General features: G+C 36.5%; 1 protein-coding gene across 1 annotated transcript in view; it reads right to left on the bottom strand.

Moving 5' to 3' along the window:
- The window catches only part of LOC113107413 (anthrax toxin receptor 1-like), a 51,789-nt gene extending 40,671 nt beyond the window's left edge, over positions 1-11,118 (bottom strand). The window contains exons 1-5 of the mRNA XM_026269906.1: positions 10,624-11,118; positions 2,015-2,086; positions 1,645-1,716; positions 736-817; positions 427-460 (exon numbers count right to left, since the gene is read on the bottom strand). Coding sequence (XP_026125691.1) covers positions 427-460; positions 736-817; positions 1,645-1,716; positions 2,015-2,086; positions 10,624-10,766 — 403 coding nt within the window. The 5' untranslated portion in view covers positions 10,767-11,118. The remainder of the gene's footprint in view (positions 1-426; positions 461-735; positions 818-1,644; positions 1,717-2,014; positions 2,087-10,623) is intronic.
- Between the last annotated feature and the right edge of the window lie 3,098 nt (positions 11,119-14,216).

Here is a 14,216-nt window from a genome sequence, read left to right as displayed (position 1 = left end):
GGACAGTAACACTGTTATGCTCTCGAGCATGAGATCTTGAAGCTCTGCACTCTTCTGAGAGGGCAGCAGTGTTGCCAGGTTTCGCAAAACAAAACCTCCCTCGGACATGAAAAGTACGCAGCAACAGTGTAAAGTAGCCCAATTCTGTGGGAAAACCACAGACTTGGCAACACTGGAAGGGAGGCAGTAGCACCAGCTAATTTTCATTTAAAGGGGACATACACATAAACAGAGCGTTTTGGCTCATACCCTAAAAGTGGGAATTCCAAGAAGCTATAAAAAATGATCTGTGGGGAATTTTGAGATAAACTTTGCATACACACTCTGAGGACATCAGAAAACAATTTACAATATTGTATCAATGCATTCTATGGCACCTTTAAACTAGTCTAAACTTCAGCAAGATGTGTTCAAAAATGGGCCTACCTTCAGTGTTACCATAGTAAATCTGTTCACTGGCCTAGTAACACAAAAAAAGAGAAAAGAAAAACATCAGAAATATTGTAATCTCAAGCAGATCAAACAACATTCGCAGTTACTTGTTATTTCACAGACAGATGAGGAATATATTTAACCAGCTGTGAAAGATCATTTAAAATCTCAACTGTTTTATGTTTTTAGGTCCATTTGTCTGAGTAGTGGCCAAACATAACCTTCGTGAAGGATATTTCAAGCTATTTGTCATAGCTGGGTGGGCGGTACTGACGCCAAGATGGTTTCTATTGGTTCACTTACCCGCTGAATGCCTTCATGCATAAAAGTGTCTCCACCTGGCAGCACTTTTTTGAGTTCCTCCAAACCTTTCCGTATTTGTTCCCTGACAAACGCAAACAATGAAAGAGAGAGAAAAGGGCATGAAAAATACCTCATGGCCACAATCATGCTTTATCCTTGCTACGTCTGTGCATCGTTTCACTGTAACCACCAAACATTGGTAACACACACGAGGATTCAGGAGACCAGGAGTGTAAGTTTATTCTGGAAGGAGTAGATTTTCAACAACTACAGACAAATTATACCATGAATAATACTCATTGGCACTGACAACCATTAACAACCAGCAGTTTTCTGGAAACATGGAAAAGTCTTAGTCACAATGAATTTGGCATACAAACTTTAGAAACTGTGAGCCACATGTTGAATTCATTGAAGTGCTGTTTTAAAGGAATAGTTCACTCAGTTCAAACAGTTGCTGGTAGCCATTGACTTCCATAGTATTTTTTTTTTACTATGGCATTCAAAACTACTGGCTTCTATTTGGTTACCAAAATACTTTAAAATATCTTCTTTTCTGTTCAAAAGAAGAAATAATCTTATTCAGGTTTGGAACAACAGACATAATCACAGAATATAAATTTTTAAGTGAACTACCCCTTTAAGGAGACAATCGTCAAGACCAGGGGTTTAGGCTTACAGCAGATGTGCCATTCTTTATGGGTCATTAACTGCCAGATAAATTATTCAGACAGATTTGACCTTTATTTTTGGTAACAGAAGTGTGAAACTACAGTAATTTGTTGGCATGTACCCATACTACAATAAAAACCCTTGCAGACTGCAAAAGCTGATATGCCGCAAAGGATTTGTGTGAACGACTTGAGTTAAATCACAAAATACTATAGAGAACATTAATAATTAATTCACCTGTCTTCTGTAAGCCGCATCAAAATCTTGCCCTGATCAGAGAACACAATGAAGGACATCCGCAACTGAGGGCTAGATACAACAACAAACATGTATGTTAGACTAAGATTATCATTTTAAAAAGCACAATTTAATTGTACAAATGTCTCAATGCAATCCCACATATTCCTATTTATACTTCACTGAAATAATTTACAGAACGTTTATTAAGCCAAATAAAAATTAGAGATGAAACTAATCACTCAATATCACTCAACGTATATTATTATTATTATTATTATTATTATTTATTATTTATTTTTTTCATCCACAAAATATAGAAAAAGTTATGCAGATTCACAGATTTTTGTGAGACTCTGACACTGCCTACCTTATGAATTTATGGGCCAGATGTTCCACAAAGTTATATATTTCATTCCAGTGATGCTGCACACTTCCTGATCTGCAGGGAGAAACAGACATATTGGACACTTAAAGTCGAACATCAATGGAGCAATAAAGATTCACAAGCTGAGAGGAATAGCCAAGTTTGAGATTTACAGCTGTGTGAAAAAGATTTTTTAAAGCAGCAGTTCAAAAACTACATCGACGCATTTTTAGGCTCCTTTGAGGGAAATCATTCGAGTATCGACTATCTTCCTAGAACAGCTGTCTGACTGAATGAATGTAATGCCAGCTGTCAATATTCCATTGACTCTGAATTAAGACAAAGATCAACAATCTTAATACTTTTTTATATTATACAGTAGTAATGCATGTGAAACTTTACTTGGGAATTTTAATTAAATTCAACTCTTTTCTAATTAGTTTTCTCTTCCGTATTTCAGTTTACAGAAGACTAGTTTGACAATTATGCAGGATTCTGTGCAGGTGTCACGATTTGTGATGGCGAGGAGTGCGGATCGAGGGAATGAGGATACACAGGAGATTTCACAGTGAACACAGTCCTTAATCCAAGGAATAACAAGGGAATACAGACAATCCAACAAGTAGAACCGACAAATACAAACAGAATTGACTGGGGTTTTTTAACTCAGGACAATGAAGGAACTAAGCAGACACACCTGGAATCAAATAAACAATCAAACTAATCAGACTTGGGAGAAACTGGAACACGGAATACAACAAAACAGTCTAGGGGTGTGACAGAAGGAAAACTCCTCTAAAACAAATACAATTACATCCACAGAAAGTAAAGTGCCAGTAATATTTTGGAAATCTGCCTGTGAAAGAACTTGTGTACTTTCTAAAGCTATGTTTAAAAGAGAGCAGTTTAGGTTTAATGTTGTAATTTCTGTATTGTGTGGTAAGCCATTTATAAAAGCAATAAGGTACTCAAGGCATGCTGTATGATTTGGCACACTGTAAATTATACCAGTTTATCTTCACGAAATGGCACAGTGAAACTTTCATAGATACATTCATACTGTATTTAATATGATTTAAAAGAATGGAAATGTATGCATATTTGGCATATTAATTAGAATTCTATATAATTCTATATTCTATATTCATAAACAGAATTAAAGGCTGCTGGTGTTGAGACATTATTGGTCATTCATTGTTTAACATTAATACTGATAGGATAATACGAATCTTAATGCAAACTTCTGTAATGAAACTTTAGAAGGTGCATACTGATAGGTCCTTAAATCAGTCTACTAGTAATATCATTGCTATTCAAATACATGGCTAGTGCTTGCTGTAGCAGTTGCAGTACTTCAGAAACCCTCCACCTTCCCCAGCTCCACCGTTAAAGATCTGCTACAGGGTTAGGTAATGCATGTTAAATATGAGGGGGCTCTAAAGTCGCAAGGTATTACATTTGCAAATGAGCAAACAAATTGTGATGAAATCATGTGAAATATATATATATATATATAATGTGACGAGTCAGCTGCCTCCTCCCTGATTATCACCGGCACCCCGTCCTAAATCGCCGCCCTTCACCAGGCTCCCGACTGGAGTGGGTGTGTGAGAGGAGGGGCGCTGGACGAGTCAGGGCTGGCGGCGTGTGATGGGGCACACCTGAAGGAAGTGGAGCCTCATTACCGCCGCTGTTTAAAAGCCCAACGCGCCTCTCCTCAGGAGACCGGTCTCTTCCCTGTGCATGCACACTGGTGTCCTCGTGGGTCCAGGAAGGGTGCGTTGAGGGACTCCCGCGCCACCAAAACGTGAGCTGCCGGACCCGCGATCCGGATGGGAACCGCACCCGTATACACGGCCGACGGGCCAGGATGCCGGGCCGTCCATCCCCTACCAGCGCCGCGGCCAACGAGAGAGACGCGGCCGCTAGGAGAAGCCGCCGCCCCTCGCGCCCCGGACCAAGGAGGGGAGCGCGTGCGGCCGCCGGACTCCGCCCCTTGCCTGGACCCTTCCTTGATGAACACTGCCCGACTTACACAAATCCCGCAGCACGACGAGGACACCAGATTCCCTGTAATTTTGGACACTTTCCCCCCTTTAGCCACTTTTATTCCCTTTGTTTTATGATTTCTGTTAATAAAAGCCTCTCCGAGGCCTGACGCCACGCCCACTGTGTCTGTCTTGTGCTCCTCCCGTGACAATATATATATATATATGATTTCATATATGTTATATGTCCAGTAGCACAAGCACAATATATTTGCACATTTAATCTACAAAAAAAAAAAAAAAAAAATTCCTCAGTAGTGCTTTTTAAAGCTTGTATGTCAGGTGGTTTTAACAAGTGGCTAAATGGGCTACAGTGGTTGTCAGGGACTCTAAACTAAACTCTAAACACAATGAATAGGTAAACTCATAATTACTAGTTTGCTTTCACATCGTTGTGTTTATAATCACAATCCTGTAAACTATTCAACTCAAACTTTCCAGGAAAGACTGAAAGAGTTGTTTCAAGTTTACTGTAAAGTCATTCGACCATGGTGTAATTTAAAACCTATGTTTAAAACCCCTGTGTTTAACTTTTTACTTGTAGAGACTATTTAAGCTTCACTGTGTTCATCAAGATTATCATAATGAACAAAATGTTTTTGTAGGTCACAGAGCTTATTTTCTGCAATAATCCAAAAGCCAATAGAAAACTCTAGTCAAAATTTAGTTTGGGGACCAATTCTCACTATTAGCTAGGTATTATGTTAACTTTTTGCCTTAATAAACCTATAATTTGCTGCTTATTAAGAGTTGGTAAGCTAGTTGTTAAGTTTGAAGCAGAGATTAAGGGATCTAAAATATGATCATGCAGTATAAGGCATTACTATGTGTTTTAATAATACTAATAAACAACCAATATGCTAGCAATGTGTATGCTAATAAGCAACTAGTTAATATAGAGAGAATCCTTCTGAAAACTGAAAATACGGTTTTGTGACAAGAACTAAATAGTACAAAAAGTAAAATACCTTAGAAAAGTAACAAAAATAAGTGATGATGGAACAGTCAGTAAAAACGTTTTACAAGACACTTTCCTAACAACAGCGAAATAAAATAAAAATAAAAATCTGTTATTTTGAATAAAAGCCACTCGCTGGGACATAAAAATTCTTGTAGTTGAAGAAACACAAGTGTGTCCAAATACCCTTTGGGGCCACTAGCTGAAAAAAAAAAAGGTTCTGCTCCGACTCATTATACGTTTAGAATTATTTATTGCATTGAGATGATGTGAGATAATGTGGCAAAGGTATCTGGATTGTTTAGGCACTGCCTCAGTCCTCCTCCCTCTTTTTTTTCTCTCCCTCTCACTGTTTTTCCATTGTTAGAGAGATCCAGGCCTCTAAAGCAGCCAAAGCAGGACGGGTTTGGGACATCTGGAGCTGATGGTGAAATGGTTTAACAAGAGGCAACTGGTATGTGTGTGTGAGCGTGTAAAAGCGAAGGATGTATTTATATAGCTATAACTCTTAATGAACTAGCCTTCATACAGCTGCCCAAGATTGCCTATTCATTTTCACTGAAATTGGACTGGATTGTCACATTATTCAGTTCCTCCCTAACCCAAAGGTTTAGATAATTCTTGGGAATGGATGAGAGTGCAAAACCCACCCCCAACCGCATCTCTTGGCTTTCATTTCAGAATGAGAACAGTTCAATGAGGGCATTTCAATTATAGCTGGGCTCAAAACAATAGCAGTTAGCCTAGTACATAAGGTTTCCCATTATATTTAACCTTTGATCAGGAATAGTTTGGTGTTCAGAGCCACATGATTAATAAAACCATGATTAAATCATAATGTGAAGGCTTGGTTATAAACTGTACCAGAAGTATTGAATGCTTTACTGTTCAGTTAAGCAAAGTATATTGTATAGTCAGCCAGTCACAAAAATCATTACAGTGTTGTAAAAAGTATAGAATTTTCATAAGCAAAACAATAAAGTTGAAATAGGTCAATATAAAAATATGTTCCAAAATCTAACAACTGATATAACTAATTAAATATAGTAGGTAGTATAGTATGGTAGGCCTTCTTTAAATAATAATAATAATAATAATGCCATGACCTATTGTAACAATGGCAGCCTTGCTGAGAGCTTGAGTCTATGTATTCATACAGTCAACTCCTAATTCATCAATACTGACATTACAAACATAAATTATATTGAGCACCTGGAGGACCATTGTCCGCAGAGTTTAGCTCAAACCCTAATTAAACACACTTATGAACACACTTATGAAGTTAGGAGTCCCAGAAACTTCCAGGCAGGTGTGTTGGAGCTGGTTAGAACTAAACTCTGCAGGACAGTGAAGGTGCATCCAAAATCATTTACTGTCTTAGTAGGTACCATGTTTGAACTCAAACTTACTTCATTAAAAATGACCATTAAAAAACGCATGCTCTATATAGTATGAGTATGAATAGTATAAACCAAATTTGGACATACTTCATCACTGCCATTCATTAATCCTCTCCCGAGGCCTCATGGGATTGTAGTGTCATCGACTACACACTTTATAATCTAGGTGGAAGTAGTAAGTGATCTGGGTACTTTTCGTTCACAGTTTTTTGAAAACTATGATTTTGGACATACTAGTCTTCCAGCATACTGTTTTGTGCATACTGTATAGGAAATGATTTGATTTCCCATGGTATGCAGAATGGTGCTCCAGGAGCTAAGTTTGACACATGTGGTCCCCTCTGCTACCCACACACCCACCTGCAGGTGGTGCCCTAATTCCAGCTCCACAAGGTGACGTCCCTTATTCGAAAAATCCTACACAAACCTTTGTAGGTCTGTTCTATTTGGTACATTTAATGTTTTCTCTTCGATCAAGTAAAGATTCATCACAGATCATGCGATTCATAAATAATTCAGAAAATTGTGTTAACCAGTTTAACAAATTCAAAAGAACCAAAATGATCAAAAGATTAATTTGCAAACTTTATATATGTTTCTCTCTTTATATATATATATATATATATATATATATATATATATATATATATATATATATATATATATATATATATATATATATATATATATGTATGTATAAGCTAGATAAAACTGCTACTTTTAGATTAACATTTCAGATGACATTTAAAGGCTTTTGCAACGGAGTTTTGCTTTTTGCAACTCTTCATTGCAAGGTAAAAACTAACATTCAGTTGCGTTACTGCTGAAAAATTGTCAACTAGTTATTTTAAGTTGATATGTCAAGTTGGCAGAGAAAGGTATGTTACACATTTAGGACAACGTTCAAATATTTTGATCACTGGATATTATTGACCAAATAGAAGCAGAAGCTCTAGAATTGTTCCAGAAACAACAACAGGCCTTCTTGGTCATTAGAGTTGAGTGACATTATTAGTTTCATAACACGTTTCTTCATTCCCACCAGTTTCTCAACTGTTCTCTTGTTGCACTGTCTGCAAAAGCTCTTGAGCTGAATGAATGGAGGAGAATGGTAAATGGCCTTCACAGACCCTCCTGAGCACAGGAGCCAAAACCGTCAAGCCCACAGCTATAAAGTGAAGCCGCAGAAATGGCCCATAAGTAGAGCAACCAAGCTCTGACTTTCCCATAACTCACATCCAAGTGATTGCTGATTGATTTGTGTTGATCAACGAACCCGTTTTAATCACAACCAGAACTTAATGGTGGGCATTATCCCATCATAGTTAGAAGGCTTCTGTTTTAAATACTAAATACATTCTGTTGCATCTTTTCTTGTCAGCTGAAGATAATAGACTTTTACACAGACTGACCAGTTATGTTTATATCTGCTGTAGCATTTTAAAATACATGAATATGACAACTGTTGGCCAGAGGAGAACTGGCCTTCCCGACTGAGCCTGGTTTCTCTCAAGGTTTTCTTTCACTCCATTTTTGTCACCGATGGATTTTGGGTTTCTTACTACTTTCACCTTTCTTAGTCAGGCATTTTTCCTTAATATTTGGCAATATTAATGACTTAAATTCCCTGACACTGTTGATTAAGAAATGAAGTGAGCTGGACGATGACATTATTGTTTTCTCCAAAGCTGCTTTAAAGATTAATTAAACCAGTTCAATTATTGATTGACTTAAACTGAACTGAATTAACAGTGAACTGAATTTGCTTTATGACTGTTTACTATTGTCTTCCTTTTTTAGAGCTGATTTGCAGCAAAATTCTATTCTGTTTGCATCACTGAATCATACCTGTACTGTTTAAAGCGCTTAATAAAGGTGACTTGACTTGGCTATTGCAAACGTCAGATTTGACTGCATTTGACGGTTTCTGTCTTTGCTTTTTTGCTTAAATAGTACAGTTGGGTTCAAATAGATTTTATTATTTACTGGAAATAAAGATTTAGTATTTTGTACAATAAGAAAAGCTACAATGTTGAATTATAAGCAATTATGAGCTTTATTCCCATTGAAGCACATTATAAATCATTCTAGAGAAAATTTACACACACACACACGCACGCACACAATGTATATATAAGTGATGTAACGTGACGTAACGTGACATACAGCCAAGTATGGTGACCCATACTCAGAGTTCGTGCTCTGCTTTTAACCCATCCAAAGTGCACACACACACAGCAGTGAACACACACCCGAAGCAGTGGGCAGCCATTTATGCTGCGGCACCCGGGGAGCAGTTGGGGGTTCGGTGCCTTGCTCAAGGGCACCTAAGTCGTGTTATCGAGGGTGGAGAGAGAATAATTTCACTAATTTCAAATTAATTATTGATTTATATAAGAATAATAAAAACAATAATTATAATTTTTTTAATGTAATTTAATTGAATTTAAATTGTTGTATTAAATTGTACAAATGCAAAATAGAAAACTTGCACTAGCATTTTCAGGAATTTGGACTACATGGCATGTTCTGTCATCAGGGCATTCATTAACTTTATTCTCCATATCATTTCTAGAATTTATTTTGTGTATCTAGTAGAACCGTAATATTTGACTTCATAAGTCTTGTATATGATGAAAGATGATGAAATCATGCTGTTGCTCAGCCACTGGGTGCTGATAATGACTGAACACTACATGAATATTGCATTATAAATGTTCTTTGCACCAACAGACAATAACATAATCAATATCGTCATGTTCAGGAAAATTGTCTTCCTGAAAAAATAAAATAAAATAAAAATTTAATGAAATGAAAACTAATTTGATTTGCAGTAACCAAGGCACTAAAGTGGAAATGAGTTGGCATATAGCTGTATGTCACTGTATAACAGTATGAATCTGTCCAACAATAACATCAGATTCACAGCTGAACTGACATGCAAGTCGTGAGGAATGTTTTACACAGCTGTGTTTTTTATACTTAAAACAGTTATCGAACATGAACGTAACAATCAGTGGAAAAGTTGCCAAGCAGCGTTAAAAGTTTAGACTGAAACAAAATAGTTGGAAACTGCGATCCACATCCAATCTATTCTATGTTCATGTGTGTGCATATATATTGTATAAAAAAAGCTAACAGCACACAGGTAAACATCACAGTGTGATGACAGATTTTAGAACTGTATGTAATTGATTTTCCATGTGCTTTTATAAGTCCTAGGGCTTTCGCAACAATGCCTGCCAAAATTAGGTCAAGGTAGCTTGCGACATGCCAAGTAAATGATCAAACAAGACTAAAACAACCTCAGTTTGTAGTCATAATGCACAACAATCATTTCTAAAATATAAAAAGTAACATCTAAAAAGAAAACACTCAAAATTTCAAATACAATTCAATATTACTTGCTTTTTTTTTTTTTTTTTTTTTTTATCTAATAGCAATTTCAAGGTAAAAACTATTTCAAAACAAATCCTAAATCATAGGAACTTTTTTTTTTTTTTTTTTTTTTTTTTTTTTTTTGGTGTAGATTACTTTTCTGCATATGTGGGAACCAATATGGCAAATGGCCTCTTAACCCAGCTGTTTAATCTATCCTTCCCTTGCAGTCTTTTGGCTCATTGCTGCATATTTGTAAACTGTCCTCAAGGGGCAGCACTTGCATCCAGCCAGCGTGTCCACATTGACCCCTAACATGCCATTTTCCCACCTCATGCATTATTGTTATTGGAAGAGACATGGGAAAACAGTTATCTTTATTGTTAGATTCTCTCTCTCTCTCTCTCTCTCTCTCTTGCAAACATTGTGTGAATGTCATTATGCACTAAACAATGAAATATCAAACATGGCAATTGTTTTAAAGAAATATGTCATATATACACTATTCAGGCAAAATACTTCACAAAAAGTAAAACAATATAAGTACAAAACAATTGATGTAAGGGGAGAAAAAACCTAGATGTAAAAATGTAGTTACTGTAGTAAGGATAAAACATTAATACAGTAAATGAAAGCATCACTTAACCTAAAACCTTGCCACAAAATAGACCGTATATCTCTCTAAAAAAAAAAAAAAAAAAAAAAAAAAAAATTAAAAACAATGGGTTAAAGCCCTCAAACAAACTGAGCCTTACATGATATACAGATGCCAACACAGCATGTACACTGTGTTAACCATGTATTGAAACATTTTTTAGGATAACTTACTTGTCTAGTACAAAGTAGAGGTCAAAACCTCCATAGCAGGAGGAAGCCGCTGTCCCTCTTTCTGGCACGAGTGCTCTATTTCCATTCGCGGTGTCCACCAATTTGACACAGAGCAAAACTGCTATCCTCCAAAGTCTGCACATGTTGTAAAGCACTGTTTGAGTCAAGCAAAATCAGGACTACAGGAAAAATAAAAATGTGACCATGAGAGAAAATGAATGTTCCACAGGGTCCTTGACAATTTGTAATCCTTGCAGCTGTTCTTTGCAGTTAATTTGGAGAAACCATTCTCCAAAAGATTAGATTTGTCTTTGTTTCTGTCCTGTGGCAGTAGAGTGTAGGTTTTATGAAAAAAAAGAAAAAGAAAATATCTTTAAGAAAGATTATTGGTTAGAAAGAAGTTCTAGAAGGCAAATGCATGCATGTAAATGTGCACATGCACCCCAAAGTCTGACACACTTCTGCTTGCTACCCCAGTTGCTGGTAGATTGATGGAGTGTGCTTGTGTGTGTGTGTGTGTGTGTCGCAAAATCATTGTCTCTCTCAGCCCCTTGACTCCACAACAACTTTCCATACTCTTTTTTTTTTTTTTAAGTAATAAAGAAACCCAAAAAGTTATTAAGCTTGTTATTTTGCCATCTAGTGGTAAGAAATTTTACTGAAAATGTTTGTATATTGACAGCATCACATTTGATCGAATTCCAAACTTTTTTCCTGTAAAGCTTTACATAAAAAAATCTATATGTATACTACTTTATTGAACATTTAGAAAAAATATAAATAATGTAAGTATGCATGTGTTTGCATGCGTTTTTTATATGCAATTTTGTGCAGTTGCTGATGTTTATATGGGCAAAATGTATGATGAAATTCTGTAAAGTAATCAATGAGATATTTACTTCAGATTATTTACATGAAATTATATAAATATTAATTCACTCTATAATAATATGAAATTATTATACAACTCAATAATATGTCTTAGTAATACTGTATGATTTTTAAATGCTTAATTTAAAAAAAAAAACAATGCAATACAGTGAAGAGAGGAACAAATAAATGTTTCTCAAAAGCTTAAGGATCATATTATATTTTAATAAATTTTAATGATAAATATATACATTAAGGAATGATACACAACAAGAGGAATTATTATGTTTTATCAGTCAGATATATTTAAATTAAAATATCTGAGTTGTTAAAGGGATAGTTCACCCAAAAATCTAAATTATGTCATTAATGACTCACCCTCACGTCGTCCAAACTTGTAAGACCTCCGTTTATCTTCGGAACACAGTTTAAGATATTTTAGATTTAGTCCGAGAGCTCTCAGTCCCTCCATTGAAGCTGTGTGTACGGGACACTGTCCATGTCCAGAAAGGTAAGAAAAACATCATCAAAGTAGTCCATGTGACATCAGAGGGTCAGTTAGAATATTTTGAAGAATTGGAAATACATTTTGGCCCAAAAATAGCTAAATCTACGACTTTATTCAGCATTGTCTTCTCTTCCGTGTCTGTTGTGAGAGAGTTCAAAACAAAGCAGTTTGTGATATCCAGTTCGCAATCTTTTTTAACCAGTTCACAAAATCGAACTGAATCGTTTTAAACAGTTCACGTCTCCAATACGCATTAATCCACAAATGACTTAAAGGTACAATTTGTAAGATATTTGAAGTAAAATATCCAAAAACCACTAGGCTAGTGTTATTTATTTTGTCCAGCTGATTACTAACAATATCTTTAATGTTTTCAACTACTTGTAAATTATGAGAAAAATATTTCATATTGTACAGCATGGATTTAAATATCCATGCTGATAATGAAAAAGATAAAAGTATTGGGATTAGCATTTATAGACATTCTGAATTCTATTGGGGTTAGACAACACGTTTCAGGACCTACTCATTGTCGAAATCATACTCTAGATTTAATACTGTCACATGGAATTGATGTTGATAGTGTTGAAATTATGCAGCCAAGTGATGATATCTCAGATCATTATTTAGTTTTGTGCAAACTTCATATAACCAAAATTGTAAATTAAAGCTGCAAGCAGCGATGAACGGGCCCTCGCACCCGGGCTCACCGGCAGCGAGTGGCTTTAGTTAATAGGTGAACGGTTAGAAATATGCGTTTAAACTCATAAATATAAGTAGAATGTATCAATATTTATTCCATATATGTGCCAATCTTCCTGTTGCCAGCAGGTGGCGCTATCATTATAATGGAATATTGGCCTTCAGATGTGTTCAGGGCAGGACTTTTATCGAACATGTGAGGTTTGGGGAGGATTGGACATTTTATGCCTGAGTTACAACAACATCCTATTTCATGGCGAAACATCGAAATTTGTCAGGCCGCCATGGACACGCCCTTTAACGAAACCTCAATTCCTTCGCAATTTAAAATGGCAAAGGGCTTTAGATTACACTGACCAAGTTTGGTGTTGATCTGAATAAATATCTAGGAGGAGTTTGTTAAAGTACAACCCCTGAAAATGGCCAAAACAACACTAATTTTGCAGAGAAAATTCGAAATAACTGACTTCCTGTTGGGATTCGGATTTCGTACCAAGAGACTTTTTTGTAGATATTGGTGTGTTACATGTGTGTACCGATTTTTTGTACATGTACGTGAAACATAGCTCGAGGTGCACTCCGTTTAAAGTGTATACGCACTCCGTTGAAAGTGTGTAGGTGGCGCTATCGAGCCATTTTTGCCACACTCAATGGAATATTGGCCTTCAGATCTGTTGAGGCCAGGACCCTTATCACACAAGTGAAGTTTGGGCAAGATCGGACATTTATGCCTGAGTTATAACATCTTTTATTCCCATGGTGAGACATCGAACTTCATCACGGCGCCATGGAAACACCTTTTAACAAAAACTCAAGATCTTCACAACTAAACATCACACAGGTCTTTAGATTAGACTGACCACAAAAAATACATTGATGTCATAAAATTTCTAGGAGTAGTTTGTCGCAGTGTAAAATATGTAACTTCCTGTTGCCAATAGGTGGCGCTATGATTATAACTGAATATTGTCATGTAGATCTGTTCAGGTCAAGAGTCTTATCCAACATGTGAAGTTTGGGGCAGATTGGACATTGTATGTCTGAGTTACAGCAACTTCCTTTTTCATGGCGAAACATCGAAATTTGTCAGGCCGCCATGGACCCGCCCTTTAACGAAACCTCAAGTCCTTCGCAATTTATTATCGCAAAGGGCTTTAGATTACACTGACCAAGTTTGGTGTTGATCTGAATAAATCTCTCGGAGGAGTTCGTTAAAGTACAACCCCTGAAAATGGCAAAAACAACACCAATTTTGAAGGGAAAATTCAAAATAACCGACTTCCTGTTGGATCCGGATATCGTACCAAGAGACTTTTTTGTAGGTATTGGAGTGTTACATGTGTGTACCGATTTTTGTACATGTACGTGAAACATAGCTCGAGGCGCACTCCGTTGAAAGTGTATAGGTGGCGCTATAGAGCCATTCTGCCACACCCGGTGGAATATTGGCCTGCAGATCTGTTCAGGCCAGGACTCTTATCACACATGTGAAGTTTGGGGAAGATCGGACATT

This window comes from Carassius auratus, chromosome 8, assembly GCF_003368295.1.
Source record: "Carassius auratus strain Wakin chromosome 8, ASM336829v1, whole genome shotgun sequence".
Lineage (NCBI taxonomy): Eukaryota > Metazoa > Chordata > Actinopteri > Cypriniformes > Cyprinidae > Carassius > Carassius auratus.
Note: the sequence above shows the minus strand (reverse complement) of the source record. Positions and strands in the feature narration are given on the sequence as shown.